Genomic DNA, 17,949 nt, shown 5'->3' on the forward strand with positions numbered 1-17,949 from the left:
ATAAAATCTCAAAGGACTTTCTCTACTTAGCAAATCAGCCAGGACTTAGTGTCCGTAGCCAGTGTATCCTCATGTATTCTCAAAAAAAGCTGTGCAGACCTAAGCTTTTTCAACTCCCACTGATATAAAAAAATTTTTGGAAGTTTTACTTTCACATTATCAGTAGCTAGCCCAAAATCTGTGTTAGATAAGGTGCACAAGATCTTTTGTCATGAATAATAGGATTATTGATATCAAAAGGGTTTTACTGGTATGAAGTCCAATCCTCAATAAAATTATTTGGTTGGTTTCTGTTCAAGAACTAGTCAAGTTAATTGTGAGTCGTTCCTTTTATTAAAAAGTCCTTATTCCACATGTCTTCATTTTTACCATAATTGTACACTTACCACTCTTTATTTCTATATGATCTCAGTCATTGTTTCAGGGGTCTAAATCGAAATATATGTGCAGATCCTGTAACACACTCTCACAGAATAAATGCTGTTTGAACATAGTTAATGTAAATGTGAAAAAATCCCTTGTAATGCTTCATTTTCTAAATGCTCTCTGCATCTATTTCCAATGCAACTTTAAGAAAGTAGACTGGGTTTTCTTACCAATTCTTTCTGAATGCCCTGATAGTAATCCTGCTCTGTTCATCCTCCTGATTCCCAGCAGAATTTTGAGGAAAAACATTATACATGGATTCATCTTTGTCATAGAAGTTAAAGCACTGTTCACGTTTAAGGAAACCCCCTTGGACTGATCTCTGCTCTGCACTTGTTTCATTTGATTTATCTTCTGTTGTTCGTAGTTTCACTGATCACTTTCTTATTACTTTTACACTTCCATCCATTTCAGTTTTGTGCTCCTTTTCAAGCGGTTTCTTACACTGTCCCTGCGACCTGCTCCCACCTGATGAATTGTCTGCTCAGACTGTTGATCTTGACCTGGCATGGTCTCTTCCACAGAAAATAAATGATGCCACGCACACATATAATGATACCTTAATAAACATCACAGGTACATTTGCTCCTCTGCAGAAGTGCAGAGCTCTAAAGGTGGTGTCCCAGTTGCATACTGGTGCCTGGGAGACAGTGAAATGGCAGAGGTAGGAATTAGAACAAAAACGGAGATGTTTTGCTCTTGTTGTGTATTTAACCACAACTGAAAATTCCCTGGACCTTTTTTCCAAGCTCTTGTCTGCACTTAGACTTGTGATTACTAGAAACAGCAATAAATATATTTTAATTCTGTAAATATTTTAAATAGGGGTTTCTTAATGGCTTGTTTTGTATTTGGTCTTGCCTGTAGCAGCAATTCATTTTTCAGAAAGTCAGCATTTGGTAGAGGTCAGATGCCCTCTGTTGCTTTTCCTTCCAAGTTGAGGTGAGGCCCTGGAAAAAACACAGGGAAGTTTATGAAGGTTTTTTTATTGTTTTACAGAGTTGGATAGTAGAGATGGTTAACCCACTCTTTCAGCTCCTTCGGGATTTTAGAGTCTGGATTTCGGATCCTCTAGACTGCTTTGTGTATTCTTGAAGGCCTTAAATCCAGTTATGATGGATAAAATATATAGCTTTTTTTGTACCCAGTGAGGTCCCTCACTTCAGCAGTGGTTACATCATGGTACCTGTGCTGAAGAAGTCATTTCTGTCAGTAAGTGACCTTTCTGATTATTGGATTTTTTTTACCATAACTCATAGTTGTTATTTCTTGCTGAGATTCAAGAAAAGCTGTTCCTGTGCAGCTGCAGCCTCCTGTTGTTGCTCCCTGTTTTTTTATGCTTTGTCCCATGTGATAAATTTCAGTTATCACTTAAGACAGAGCAGGAATGCAACACAGAGACTGTAGTGATTATGATCTGTAAATGATCTGTGTACTGGCCCTGGATCTAAGCCCTTCTTGGATCATTTGAGACACAATTTAAAAGAACACAGCTTAAATTTTGTGCTTCAATCATTTTTCTTTTTTTTTTCTTTGAAATTTCTGTTATTTTAATAATCTTGATAGATACTTGGAAACTGTATTTATTTTCCATATCAGTTGGAAGCTTTCCTTTTGACATGGATTGATTTGTTTTGCACATGTTTCTTGCAGAATGGAACCAACAGTACTAATTTTACTACTGATAATTATTAGTATTCTTACTATTAATAGGCCTTCATATCTGCAAGGGAACAGCAAAGCAACATCCCAGATTGTGTGGAAAGAGAAAGGAAAGCACTGGAGAGTATCAAAACTGGGAGCTTTTTGGGCCAGGAAGAATTTTGTTCCATGTTGGTAAAAGATTTTGTAGGGCAGTATTGGTGTTGGGGGCAGTACATAAATAAAATTACAATGGTAACAATAAAGATGCAGTGTGTTTGCATGATCTATTAAGAGAGTGATAAGATATGATTCCCCCAAAACTTCAGGTACAAGTGATAGCAAGTTTGTGCTACCAAAGCCATCAGCAGCACACCTGCTGTCATGCTACTCGCAGAGCAAGTATTTCAAGCAGGATCTTAAAATAAGTTATTTCCATCTTTGAAATAGATTTCAAAGGATTGCAGATTGATTCTTGCCACAGTTGCTGCAGCTTTCTCACTTTTGACTTCAATGAGAAGTGAAAAGCAGGACCAAGCCCCACTGTATGTCCCCTTCTTGGGTAGAGAAATGTCCGAACATTGTGTAGGTGGATGCATACCTATTGTATATATTACAAACTCTTTAGGGTGACTTGTTTAGGTATCTCTCATTCTGACGGCAGAGCAAGGGGTAAAAAAGAAATCTGTGAACTAGAATTAGTATGTGATCCCACTCTGACCTGGACAGTGTCAGTACCAGCAGGAGCAAAGCCTTCTCTCTAATGAAACTTGGTTACCTATGGACTCTGTTCTTTTCCACAGCACGGATTGAATTGTGGCTGTTGTATGTGACTCAGGAACAGTGTTGTGCATGTACAGACTGTATGTTTGAAGGAGATGTTTTGACCTTTCTCATCTCTTACTGTTGTTGCAAAGATGGAGTGATGTAGAACAGAGATTTTGTGACAGAGTAATAATAAGAAATAATCTGACTGCCAGTTGCTCATTACTGGATCTCTTTTAAATGCCAGAACCTTCTATGTTTGCCTTCAAACAACACTGAGCACCTAAATCACCATAGTAAACAGATATAGAAAGAGACAGAAAGGTTAAAAGTGTACTCATAATCTCTTGCTTTTCTTCCTAAACATGTTTGATAGCAATATTGTTTCTTAAAAACAATATGACCTCATTTGTAAAGCAATATTCATGCTAAACTAGTCAGCTGGTAAATATACCCAGCACTGTGCATTATGATGAAGCTAAACCAGAATTTCAATTATTTTCTGGACACATTTAAAATTATAATACTTTACTGGGTTAGTGTTATAGTTCATCCAAATTACTCACAAAGTATCATATCAATCTCTTGCAACTGCTTATTGCTTACATATCTGAGAAGTTAGTCGAAGTAAGATGCTGTCTGGGGTAATGACCTTCATGCTGGCTTAGTGCTTTGATGGTTATGTGGCTGTAAGTGCAAAGATGTCTAATGGTCAAAAGTCAATGTTTCTTGGCCATAATATTTGTCACAAAAGAAGCAGACTATTCATTTGGACCAACATTTGCAACAGTATATTCCTGAAAGGAAAATAAAGAGGGAAATAAAACACTTGATGATCTGTGTATTCTTCACTAGTATTCCTTTTACGCTGAAATTCCAGCAAGTGCAAAATCACACTTCAAAATTATTTGCAGTTTCCTATTGCCTGGAATGTCAGATCAAAACAAAGCAAGAAGATGAGGAAGATATATTTCATTATAGTCCCATTTTCTACTTACGTACCTTATCTAAAGAGATGTTAAGAGACAAATGATGTTGCAGCCGTGGTTTAACCAGCTATGAGTAACCAGCACAGATTTATGACTATTACCAGCAAGTACGGCTTAAAGCAGATCTCACTGGAGCTGCAATACGGCCGTGTATCCAAAGGGAAAATCAAAAGGCCCACTGCTCTTTAGACAAATGTTATAATAATAGTGTACTTTTAAAGCAATGTTAATATTTTTTTAAAAAATAGGCTGTAATACTAGGTCCTACTCAACAAGTTATTGCAAGAAGCTTGCATTTTATGCAGCATGTTCAGCTGTGCATGAATTCCATGCTTTAATAAAAACACGTAAGAAGTGCTGTTGGCTTCATCTCTACCCATCACTGGATTGTGAAGCTAAAGTACTCACATAGCTCTAGATTTTCTGCTCACCATACAAGCACAACGCATTTCCCAGGGTGCTCCTGCAGAACATGTACAAGAAGCAGCATTTTGCAGTTCAGCAGGCAGGGAGGCTGGGATTTTCAAGAGAAAACGGCTGTTCATGGAGGTTATCCATAAAAACATCTGAGCTTTGAACTGACCCTGTGTGACTTGCAAGAGGCCACCTCAGCAATCAGTGGCAGGTGCCGGAGTTATGACAGTTGAGTCTTGCTCCTTGCTCTGGCAGATTTTCTATCAAGGCTGACTCACTTAATCCTCAGTCACATTACTGAAATCAGGCTGCTATTGTTCACATATTAATAATTGATTAATAAGTAATTATGGCAGGGAAGCATCATCATGCCATAGTCTCTACGGCAGATAAGCCTGTCTACTCTTACCCCAAATGGGACAAATGTAACATGTTTATGAGCCTTCTTGAACTGGGGCTTAAATGCTTCTGCATGAGACTGGCTACTCCATTGTATTTAGCCAAGCTGGTTTGTTTTGGAGAGGCCAAGAAATAAGCAGCCTTTTAAAAGTAATAATCAAATAATTTGTGTCTCACATTGTGCTATTCAATGCACTGAACAAGAATCAGTTATTAACAGAAATAGTAATTTTCCACAGTCGCAGACCATAACACTCAAAATAAGAGTGACTTAAACACTCAAAAACAACTGTGTGACGGGCTAGTACTTCAAGACCTTTACATGTTGAACATAGTAATGAAAAAGAATAGGGTTATACAGATCTATTTTTAGAATAAACATCACGCTTTCATACGCTAAATTCTTCACACTGATCAAGAGCCTTTCCAGGGAAAGTGTTGATCTTTCACTGGTTCCTCATATGTAATATGTCCAGCTTCAAGTGTACCCCATGTGCAGTCAAAGCCGGGGCCCAACTCTTTTCAAGGAGAATGTGTTGAGAAGAAATGCTGTCCATGAGATAAGCCATGGATTCAATAGAAATGAGTCAAAGATTTATTTTTTTTTAGGATAAAGCACAAGTGTCCATAAACATAATCCTCCTCTTCTTTCTATTTATAATTGTATTTAATATAAATGTACTTCATTACTGGAGAGCAGTCTTCACGGCCATACAATAGCAAACAAATTCTTCAGAAGCATCTTTAATTATTCATTTGGCTGTACCATATTTTATGCTACTTTTCATAAATGTTAATCTTTATTATTGCCCTACCAGGAAAAAAAAGAAAGAAGGAAAGAAATACCTGTTATTAAATGACCTATCAGGCTGACATGGATAAATGTTGGTAGCTATTTAATTGTTTCCCATCTGCAGTTTTATACAGTTTCTATCAAACTGAAGGGTAATTTTTTTAGTAGCTGCTTATTTTAAATGTACAAAACCCTTGTGTGTAATTCCATTAGCTGCCCTACAGCATTGCAATCTACAGTTTCCCTGAGGCTGTTGTGAAATATTGATGAAATCCTTGCTTTTGTGGCTTCCTCTGATACACTAAACATTTGTCTGATGTTAGTTGAACTTGAATGGATCTGTTCAGAGTTATATCAGTAGTGACTTCAAAGGCTGTAAGGCTGTTACAGTTTTTTTTACAAACTGAAGTTTCAAAGCCTTACCATGTGGTACTTTAAAAAAACAAAGTTCATATCAAATGAACCAAAGTGCTAGCAATACACTGGTAAGACTCATTACAATTTCAATTTATATAGATATATATTTTTTTCTGATTCTGATTTGTAGTGCATGCCATTTAAAGAAATTTAGATTGGTATTTAGAGTAGCCTAGGATAATGAAAGAGGGAAAATATAATTTGAAACTCGGATTTTAAATGTGATAATCTATAAATTTACAAAGCCACTGCTGTTTTCCACAACAATAGGACAAAAGAAGATGGAAGAAAGGCAAAGACAGACAAAAGTTTCAGGCTTATGTTTTAATCAGGAAAGTGATTTATACTGATGCAATTAAAATTACTAATGAGGAAAACATACTTGCTGCTCCTATATTCCTTTAATTGTTCAGGACCAAACTGCATGTTGGAAAGCACCTGTACTAGCAATTTAGCACAACGTGTATTGATGTTGCGGTGATGTGATGATTGCCTGATACCTGTCTAAAGCTTTGCCTGACACGGACTCTGGTGCAAGGGACAAGCAGGAGGCACGGACAGGGCAGGGGGTCTGCTGCTCAGGCACACCAAAGGGCTGTGAAAGTTGAGTTCTTTGAATCAAGTGATGCAACGTTTCATAGCTTTCATTAGAAGCATATTTGCTGAAAATATGATCTGGACAACATCAAACACCTTCAGCTGGTTGAAAGAATGAAATTGTAAGTTCCAGGGCTTTGTGGAAAATAACAAACAGAAATGTTTTTAACCAAAGACAAATTATTCATTTACACTGTAAGCCTTCATGTAAGGAACCTGAACATGGCTCTGAACATGGCTAAATCCGTTTCTGCAACAGCTTCAGCTTCTTCAGCCACTCACAGTAACTGAATCCAGAGCCAGGCAAATATGACTGAAGTTGTTTTTTTCTCACAGCACAATATCTGACTATGTAAGCAACATTATCCTTAAGGAAAATTATTCAAGAAAAACTCCATAATAATTCTGCCCCTGCTATGGATTCTCAGCTCAGCAGAGCACATCAGCTCACCTCTCTTTTTTTGTTTTCCTTTTGGGTCCCCCACCCCCCCCCCCCAGTTTTATTATTTGTTTTTCTTTGGGTTTATGGGTCACTCACAACCCAGTTCCCTGAGCATATGCTTCCAGCCACTGATCATTTTAATTTGACTCCTAATTGTACAAAAAACATAATCTGTTCTCCTTTGTGCTGCTCAGAGTCCCACTGAAACTGGTGGGTATTTTGCCTTCTTAACCAGTAGGAAATTGGACATTTAATGGAAGAGTTTATAATATGACTCTAATTAGAATACAACAAAATGAAAGCCCAAAATTGTTTCATTTCAGCATAGAATATAAATAATAGTTATGGCTCCATGGAATTGCCTTTGCGTGTTAAAAATCAGTTATGGCAGAAACCACTCCGAGTTTCCTTGCTCCTAAGCTGCAGTGGCTTGCAAGCTTGGCACCAGCGAGGGTGGTTGCTTCTGTCCTCCAGCAGTGGATGGTAATGGATGTTTCTTTTCCTACTCTGCAGGAGGCAGGAATTCATGCCCTAGTATCAGCTGCTGTAACTATTTAAAAACAAAGTTCTAGGGGGAAAAAAAAAAAAAAAAAGCAAAGGCATATTGGGAAAAATCTCTCCTTTGAGATGACAAGTTGTTTAGGACATAAAATTGCATCAGTAGGGCAGTGATCAAAACTTCCATTCCAAGCCACTGCAAATTGAATTTGGGTGTGATGGTAAACAGTAACAGCAGCAAAAGGTGGAAACAATTTCCCATTATCCAAAATCACTAACTGGCCTCCCAGAAAAGAGGCAATTGAAGATATTCAGCCTTTTCTGAGGTTTTGAGAGCATCTAAAATGTTCTTCAGGATGCACACGGCTTTAGAAATAAACCTCACGCTACCAGGACATATAGACCAGATGACAGAGACACTGCTTCATCTCCAACACCCGTGATTCACAGCCAGACACTTTCTGCTCCCTCTGTGGAGAGCATGGTAACCTTTCCCTGCGGTTTCTTTCCATCTTGCAGAACTTAACAGGAAGTTATTTCCCTGGTACAGGAATTTTTAACATAGCCTAAAAAGGTCTGAAATTATATAATTCAGTCTTGTATTACAGATTGTGTATTTTGAGAGTTCTTTCCATGAAACTCCATTGCATTTCCAGAGTCTTCCATTGGTTTTAATCCTGCTAAATTCCAAAATGTCTTTGATATTAGATTTATGCAACAAAGTAGGTTTGGTTTTTTTCCTCAGCTGCCAATTTATCTCTTCAGCTGATTTTCAAACTGGGATGAATCTGCAGCTATGAACTTCTACAAAGAGCCAGGTTAAGATTTGTCTTTGGGTAACTAATGTAGTTAGACATTTTTGAGAAAAAGGAATGAGAAGTGGTCATTATCCATTATCTGCATGAAATATTTCAGAGGAAGACACCGTTTCTGCCAAACAAAAAAAGATATTTGAGCTGAAGCCAGACAAGAGGGAAACAAGATCACCTTATAGCACTGTGAGATTGCTCTACTAATGATGTTATTTCAAGTAAAACTGAAATATATATATGAAAAAGTGCAGATGGTGCATGGGTTTTACATGGATTAACAGTGTTGTTCTGGACAATGATTCACTGTCCCTTTTCTTGGCAGAAAATAGATTTTCCAGTCTTGGAAAGAAACATGTACATATATATATATTAAGAAATGTTTCTCTATGTGGAAAAAGAGCAAATTTGAGTGAAAATAGCATCTACCAGTGGAAAAGTTAACAGTCAGAATGAACACTTTAAAAAAAAAAGGTGTATTCACACTCTGCAGTTCAAGGTCAGAAGTGATGTATAACGTGGTGCAAATTACAGGTTGGTTGGGAGGGCGAGGGCCCAAAAGTCAATACTGGATTCAGCATCGCTGGGAGCTTGGCTCGGTGCTGTCTGCTTAGTAGGGTCAGGGCTTCAAAGTGCACATGGATGATTTTAGACCCATAAGTTCAAAGAGTTTTTGCAGGTGTATCAGCTGGACCCGCTTTCTTTTAGTTACTCTGTAGAAACATGCTAGAAATATCTAAGAAAATGTTATACTTTGAAGGGTAAAGGATTAGCTGTTTATTGCAACCCTTGTCCTAGAGAAGTAGTTTTCTTAAGTTATCATGAATCCAATTGCAAAGGCACAGAGGAAATTTTTTTAAAAGGTAAAACATCTTAGAATTGTATTTATGATTATTATCTATATGATACTGTTATCCTTACTGATGTCATGATTTTGACATACACTATCTTGGGATCAATCAGCACTAAACCCAAATATTTTATTTCCATTTAGGAAGCCAGAAATTGCTTCCATTCAATGCTCTGAAGCTCCTGGGTTTTGTCCAGTTTTCAAAATTACAGTGAAATTTCATTCCCCTGCTTCTTCAGGACTGCACATTGCCCACCTTACATCTCTGCCTGGGCCTGCTTAATTTCGGTGGGAAAAATCCTCATCTGGGAAAAGGAGGAAGTATTCATCTGGTTACCGAGTTTGGATTTTTTTTTTTTTCCCTGTAAAACAGCTATTTATGAGCATCTCAGAGGTTTGGAATGTCAGAATATGCCTGGGGGAGAACTGGTGGGAAGAGAACAGGTCACTCAGCAATTTATTATATGGACATCAGTATGACGTGCAAAACTTATGCTATTTATTACAGACACTGCATTTAAAGCATGTGGGTATACAAGCTTAAAACACCCTTTACTTATAAAATAAATAATGCAAAGTCCACTTAAATTAATGTTATTTCTGTTAAATAGCTACATCAGTTCACATCAAACTTCATGTCCAATGAAATCTTACTAAAAACCACTGTTGGAAGGACACATGCATTTCTTGTACCCTAGGTTGGCTGCACAGAAGAGGTCTCCACTGTCCTTAAAATGCCCACAGCAATTTAAATCATTTACATAAACAGAAATGGTTTTACAAGTAGGATACTGAAATGCATTTTCAAAGCTGCCCCAAACCCTTAACTATTAAAATGGACCTGACTGATCCTTTTGTGAAATCTTGATGGTGCTTTCTAATAAGTTACTTTTACCACTTTCATAAGATTGTGTCTGTATCTTACACAGACACAAAAAAAGAGGATTTCTCAGCACGAGTTACTCTTCTGTAAAGGTTATAGTAAACATGTCAATGCCTAATTAAGCAGAAAATTTTATCTGTGTTGTGGGGGATGTGCAGCTGTCTGGTACTTCTGCTTCTCCTAGTAAATCCTTTTAGAAGGACAAAGGATGTTGTGAGGAAAAATCTACACTATGTGTCTTCCAAAGGAAAAAATTACCTTCCAGTGAAAAATGGGTTAACAGTATTCAAGGAATTGGTGCTGAAATGGAGAATCAGATCTGCGCTGACCCAAAACTGTGTGAATGCTATTTGTTGTCTGTTTTGTCTGATTCCTTCATTGGATTCCCTCCTTATTTTTGTTTTGCTCGGTGTAATATGCTTGGCACTGTGATACAGCCTGGCAAGGGGCCAGCATTGCTACCTACGCTGTACAGTATCTCTAACACCGCGAGAACCATGTCAGTCCTGCTCATCAGTTCGTGCTGCTTGCTTAACAAGGTTACTACTCGTGACGTGTAGGAGCTTCTGCCGCCTCCATGTCCCTCCATTCTCCTAGTCCCCCTTAAAAACATATGAGCTCAGAAAAGGGTATATGGGAAGCATTATCTGGTTATTAGGGAAAAAGTTTAGGCAGGAAGGAAAATATATTTTGGTCCTAGTGTTGCTTTTGCTGCCTGCCTCAGTTTGATCATCTGTAAATGGGGCTACTAATCTTTGCTGTACCCCAACATGCTAGCAAAAGGCTTATGTTTTAGTACTTAACACTTTAATATTTCTTTGCTGAAAGCATCTGCTGAAGAGCACAGTGTTCCTACTCCTATGTGATTATTACTTTATTGTGCTAAAATGATGTCCTGGTCATTTGCTCATAGCCATTGCTGTTACCTTTGTCTCTGGTTGTGAAGCTGCCTGGAGTCACCCCTGGCCTAAGTCAAGGCCAGCTCTGAGCTGCTGTGATCTGTGCAGGTCCTAGGACTGTGGGAAGGGTGTGAGAAAGATGGCTCACGTGGATTTCTTAACCCATCCACAGGTAGAACCATCATTTCCCTCTTATACTGCACTTTCATGCAGGAAACAGTTCCTAGTTCTGGATCGTGTCTTTGGCTTGATGCTAAACATGCTGGAAAGGGTGAGATGCACATTCAAATAGACTGAAAAATTGAAACACATATCTTAAAAAACTGCGGAAGGCTTTGTCCATTTGTTAATCAAAATGCTTCTGCCTTTTCTGCCCATCCCTTTTGATTTGCTAAAATGATATAATTTGTTCAGGAGTACCAAATTCAAGGGAGCAAAATGAGACAGGTTCTCAAAGAGCCATAAAATGGCTTTTCTCAGAAGATGAGAAGGGATTTGATTTTAAATGAATAAGACTTTTAGGCTTATTTACCTTGTGCTTTCTGAGCTTTTAGGGTTACTTCACAGCTATAAGTACTAGAATATTATTTTATTTTTGCTTAGTTATTTTTGAGGGCAGCTTTGATTTGGGGGGTTTGGTATTACTTTTTTTTACGTACCTACCTGCTACACAAAGCTAGATCTTATGGAAATACAACAAAGTACTCCTGTGACCGCAGGTGTGTTTGCAACTAACTGGAAGAGCTCATCAACATATCTTGTTCTAAGACCTGTGCTTCTGAACTGAACGTTTAGTCAACATTTAGTTTTGATGAGTGGCTGTCAATAACAGTGTATTGTTTCAATATCTGCTTGCATTGTGCATAACAGCTTCACAGTGGCTGTTAAAAAAATTACACTGGGGTTTGTGAAAACATACCTGAACCACTCGTTCTGCTCCATCCCTTCTTGTGGGGGTTTCGGAGTTAATTGCTGCCTGAATTGAGTCACTGTGAATTTATCCACTGACTGCAGGGAAGCCAGCCTTAAAAAATACTCTTCTCTAATTCTTCAGTTTGTTTTTAACCAGGTTATCTCCTGTAACTTAGGCAGAATTACTGCTGATATAAGGCCAGAAAAAAAGTCCAACTGAATTCCTTAATTAATTTTCAGGTTTACAGCTCTTCCAATATCACATTCATCTTATTAAAATAATTTGTGAAAGAAAATATTTCTGGATTTTTTTCTAGTTTTCCAGTTTTATAGTTAAATTTAGCCTACCTCTGTCACATACTAATATTCTCCCGCAACTTCCAAGGGTTCTTGCCCTGAAATTTATGGATTGGCTTTTACTGAAGCGCAATTTTCTTTTATGGTACATAGTACATTACTTTTATAAACAAAAGAGTTTCACTTATGCCTATTAGTGCTTTCAGATGTTGTATTTTGACATATAAATTATTTGTGTACATTCTAAAGTGCATTTTTAGGTGATCAAATGGCAAAAGGTTATTGTACCTAGCTGATGCTATGAACCAGGAAGATTATGGCAGTTATTTTGCTTCTTTTCCTTGCCAATTCTACCCTTTCTTTCACTGAGGCTAAAAACAGTGTGATAGAATTGAAGCTTTTAGTATAAACTTTAAATTCTTACATATGAATTCTCCAACTGTCCCATTACAGGACAGTTAGAATTATATTCCTGTGACAGGAAAATTATTAACTCAGAATCTCTGGCACTTATAAAGAATTATGATCATCTGCCAGCAAAATGCAGCAACCTTCACAAAAAAAGACATCATTTGGCTTTTTTCACTTCCAGAACTAACAGGCAATAAAGTTGTAGCTTAAAACAAAGTCTGGTAAAGAAAACACACAGTGAAACTAGAAAGCTCAAACTGTAGTGTTCTCCTTTAACAAGTTATTTCATATATTGACATTACATTTCAGGTTATGTCCAAGAGGAAGATTTAAAGGAAGAGGAAGATATAAAGGAGGAGGAAGAGGATGATGATGACAACAACTCAACTGCTCAGATCCAGGGCAGCAATGACACTGGCACGGATGAGGAACACGAAGTGGGCCCTGAGCAGAAAGGGAACTTTAGTTACCAGAATTCCCCTGTCAGTCATATATCTAACCAGGATGCAGAAAATGAATCACTACTAAGTGACGGTAGTGACCATGTGGCAGATATTAAAAGCATTTGCTCTAGAGAGCCACAGGACCCAAAAACCAGCACCCACCCCAAAGCCCAGAATGAAGCACACGATTGCATGGATAAAATGACAGCAGTCTATGCCAACATACTGTCAGACTCTTACTGGACAGGCTTAGGGCTGGGTTTCAAGTTGTCTAACTCTGAAAAGAGGAGTTGTGACAACAGAAATGGAGGGAACAAAGCTGATTTTGATTGGCACCAAGATGCACTGTCAAAAAGCTTACAGCAGAATTTACCTTCCAGACCTGTCTCGAAACCCAACCTGTTCAGCTCGGTCCAACTCTACAGGCAGAGCAGCAAAATGTGTGGAACTGTGTTCACGGGCGCCAGCCGGTTTCGGTGCCGGCAGTGCAGCGCTGCCTATGACACACTGGTAGAACTAACGGTTCATATGAATGAGACAGGTCACTACCAAGATGACAACCATAAAAAGGACAAGCACAGACCTACCAGCTACTCAAAGCCCCGAAAAAGGGCTTTCCAGGACATGGACAAGGAAGATGCACAAAAAGTTCTGAAATGTATGTTCTGTGGTGACTCTTTTGATTCTCTTCAAGATCTGAGCGTTCATATGATAAAAACAAAACATTACCAAAAAGTGCCTTTGAAGGAGCCGGTACCAACCATTTCTTCAAAAATGGTCACTCCAGCAAAGAAACGTGTGTTTGATGTTAACAGGCCTTGTTCCCCCGATTCCACGACAGGGTCTTTCTCAGATACTTTTTCTCCTCAGAAGAACGCGAACCTGCAGTTATCGTCTAACAACCGCTATGGCTACCAGAATGGCGCCAGCTATACGTGGCAGTTTGAGGCCTGCAAATCCCAGATTTTGAAGTGTATGGAATGTGGAAGTTCCCATGATACCTTGCAGCAGCTCACGACCCACATGATGGTCACTGGCCATTTCTTGAAAGTCACAAGTTCAGCTTCAAAGAAAGGAAAGCAACTTGTTCTGGATCCTTTAGCTGTGGAAAAAATGCAATCACTGTCTGAAGCACCAGCCAGTGACAGCCCAGTTTCAAAGTCAACCAGTAAATCATCTGCAGAATGCATAGCTCCCACCTCTGAACTAAAAAAAGAAAGTAAAAAAGATAAAGTGGATGATGCAAACAAAGATGAGAAAGTAAAAACTGAAGAGTATGAGGACACTCTTCAGAAACCACTGGATCCCACAATGAAATACCAGTACCTCAGAGAAGAAGATTTAGAAGATGGTTCAAAGGGTGGTGGGGACATTTTAAAGTCCTTGGAGAACACTGTCACAACAGCCATCAATAAAGCTCAAAATGGAGCTCCCAGCTGGAGTGCATATCCCAGCATCCATGCAGCTTACCAGCTCTCAGAAGGAGCTAAGCCGTCTCTGCCTGCGGGTTCCCAAGTACTGCAGATCAGGCCAACAATCACCAATAAACTGAGGCCCATAGCTCCAAAGTGGAAGGTCATGCCTCTGGTCCCTATCTCAGCAAACGTGGCCCAGTGCACTCAAGTAAAGAAGGAAACCGATGACAGGGAGGAGGTACAGAAGGACTATGCTAAAGAGGGCATCCAAGCCGAGCCTGCCTCACTCAGCCAGAGCGAGAGAGAACCTCTCCTCAAATCCGAAGCCTCTGCGGAGCCAAAAAAGACAGAGCCATGTCCCTTGAAAGAAGAAAACAAAATTAAAGAGGACAGTGGAAAAGAAAAGCCAGTCCTTAAGGAACCAACAGCAGCTTCTCTTAGCAATGGTTGTGCTGCTGCCAACCATTCGTCTGAACTGCCTTGTGTCAACCCCCTCAGTGCGCTGCAGTCGGTACTGAATAACCACTTGGGCAAAGCCACTGAGCCTTTACAGCCTCAATCCAACTCCAGCCCCAGCTCTAGCACAATTTCTATGTTCCACAAACCTAACTTAAATATGATGGAGAAGCCAGTTTTATCTCCTGCTCCAACCCCACAAAAGCCTGCAAGTGTATCCAGGCACTATTTGTTTGAAAACAATGATCAGCCTATTGACCTGACCAAATCCAAAGGCAAGAAAGCTGAGTCAGCTCAAGCACAATCTTGTACTTCTCCACCTCAAAAACATGCTCTATCTGACATCGCTGACATGGTCAAAGTTCTTCCCAAAGCTACTACACCAAAACCTGCTGCATCTTCAAGGATCCCATCTATGAAACTGGAAATAGATGTCCGACGCTTTGAGGATGTCTCAACAGAAGTCTCCACTCTGCATAAAAGGAAGGGCAGACAGTCAAACTGGAACCCTCAGCATCTTCTCATTTTGCAAGCTCAGTTTGCTTCCAGCCTCTTCCAGACATCTGAAGGTAAATATTTATTATCAGATCTAGGCCCACAAGAGCGCATGCAGATTTCAAAATTCACTGGACTGTCAATGACCACCATCAGCCACTGGCTGGCAAATGTCAAGTATCAACTTAGGAAAACCGGAGGAACAAAGTTTTTGAAAAACATGGACAAAGGACATCCAGTCTTTTATTGCAGCGACTGTGCATCTCAGTTTCGAACCCCATCTACTTACATTAGCCACTTAGAATCTCATCTAGGTTTCCAAATGAAAGACATGAACAGGCTGGCTGTGGAGCAGCAAACCAAGGTAGAGCAAGAGATCTCCAGAGTTTCAGTTCAAAGATCTCCTGAAACAATAGCTGGAGAAGAGGACACAGACTCTAAGTTCAAATGTAAGTTGTGCTGTCGGACATTTGCAAGCAAACATGCAGTAAAACTTCATCTAAGCAAAACACACAGCAAGTCACCAGAACATCATTCACAATTTGTAGCAGAAGTGGATGAAGAATAACTCTTAAGGTATGCATGCTCTATAGTGAGTTTTAATTTCATTTTAAGGAGGCTTCATAAGACATTCATACTTTCTTAAATGTAGGAAAACAGTATAAAATGCATAATGTACTCCTGCTTCATTAGTCTAATTGCATGTACATACCCATTTTATAACATGTTCAAGAAGAGCTTGGTAAATGCATAACCATATTGCCCTACATAGAAAAGTTGCTTCTTATTAATACTTTTAAAATAGCTGTTTCCCCAGTTCTCACTCTCTTTGTTTTAATCGTTTCACGTCCTATGCATTTCGATGTAGAATGCAACAACTAATGCTACCTTTTGCAATGAGAATGTAAAAAACAGAAAAAAAGTGCTGAAAACCAAAAGATTGTTACCTCTTTCAGTGCTAACACACCAGTAAATCTGATTTTGATGGGGAAAAGAAGACAATTCAAATGGCAAATTAGCAAAATCTTAATTAATCAAAGTCTCACATAATCTCAAACCCAGCCTCAAGAATCTACAAATAACTCTGAAAAGTTCATATCTAGAAGTTCGCTTATTCTTTTGTTGATATTTGGATATCTCGTTTTGTAAAATATTTTCTTATCTTACACTTACTTAAACACTTACTGTTGTGAGTGGCTTTTTTTGTCACATCATTTTAACCTATCTCTCCATCATTCCTTTCTTAATCTTTAAGATGTTTGATTATATTTTGTTTCATGTTGGTGGGAGTGCTAGTCAATTCATAAACATCACTGACTTCAGTGCAAGTTTTCATATAACCTGGGGGGGGGGGGGGGTTGCTTAATTGAGAATGCAGCTAGATTTTTAAAAGCTTAGTATTTCAAAGACCTGTTAGTAGGATGCTTCTACATCAGTGTTGCTATTTTGTGCTGAAAGATACACCAACCGAAGTATTGCCACAACCAATGTTTATAACATGTAATGTAATATTCAGATGGCACACAAGTTTTGCATTTTTAATTTTACTTGATTCACAAACTTGAATATTCTTGATTTAAATAAATATGCAGAACATCAACTAAAAGTCCAAATAGAAGTTTTTTGTTCTAACCAGTTTATTTCCAGAAAGGCTCTGTTAGTCATTCCCAACAATTTCACCAGCAGACTCAGACTCTGCTTCTGTTCACAGAATAATCATGTGCAGATTCAGATTTTCTCCAACATGTTCATTACTTGAATAACATTCAGAAAATGAATTCATCAGACAGTCAAAATTAAAGATGTGTTGTGAGTTGTCACTTACACCACCTGCTATTGTGGCTATTCTCTGGCTAATTGAGGGCGCAGGCACTTTGAGGATGAATACCCGTTTGTGTGAAGATTTCACGTTTGCTGGAAATATTCATGAAGCTTTAAGAAACACTTTCCGTGTACAGAGCCAGCACAAGGACTATGCATCGCTTAAGCTGCATTAAAAAGGCTACTTTTGAATAATTTAAGACACTAATCAAAGGGTTACTTTGGGACGGGTAATAGAAGCTATTACTATAGAGTATAACGTCAGTATTCAAGTGCAATAAGATTTAAGTTTTGCATACATCTTGTACGTGCTGTCTGCATTTGACTAGATTTATGCTTTCTGCATATTTTAGCCACCAAAATTCTGTCTTAACTCAAAAAGAGTTGTTTTCTAAACAGGGCTAATATCCTTAAGTTTCTGTTTTGGCATTTTTAACCCAACAGATAAATGTTCCTTGTTTATCTGACCATTCAAAATCAACATACCTGACAAAATAACAGAAAGCTACAAGAGATTGGTTAGGAAAAATATACCATACTTGGTTTCCTTCCCCATCAGTTAATGATTATTAAGATGCTGACATTCATAGTTCTCACACAAGATATTAGAGCAAACCAATAATTTGGGTCCTATCAAACAAAAGCTATCTGCCAAATATATTAATATGACAGTTATTTTGGCACATTCATCGCTTAATACATGACAAGTGTTTCAGATTTGGTCTTAAAAGAACCGTGTTATTACTAAGAGGCAAACCAAACACCCACCTTTATAAACATGTTACTATTTCTGAGGATTTGGGGAACAAACACAAAGGAAAAAAAATCTCTAAGGGAAAAAAAAGTGGTTTCTGCATTGTAAAAATCTGCACAGACA

The 17,949-nt window shown here is 38.5% G+C and overlaps 1 protein-coding gene across 5 annotated transcripts in view; it reads left to right on the top strand.

Annotated features, from left to right (window-relative positions):
* The window catches only part of TSHZ2 (teashirt zinc finger homeobox 2), a 232,039-nt gene that overhangs the window by 125,741 nt on the left and 88,349 nt on the right, over nt 1-17,949 (top strand). For all 5 annotated transcript variants that reach the window (XM_056353791.1, XM_056353787.1, XM_056353788.1 and 2 more), the window contains exon 2: nt 12,752-15,827. In XM_056353791.1, coding sequence (XP_056209766.1) covers nt 12,752-15,819 — 3,068 coding nt within the window. In that variant the 3' untranslated portion in view covers nt 15,820-15,827. The remainder of the gene's footprint in view (nt 1-12,751; nt 15,828-17,949) is intronic.

Source organism: Falco biarmicus, chromosome 10, assembly GCF_023638135.1.
Source record: "Falco biarmicus isolate bFalBia1 chromosome 10, bFalBia1.pri, whole genome shotgun sequence".
In the NCBI taxonomy this organism is placed as follows: Eukaryota; Metazoa; Chordata; class Aves; order Falconiformes; family Falconidae; genus Falco; species Falco biarmicus.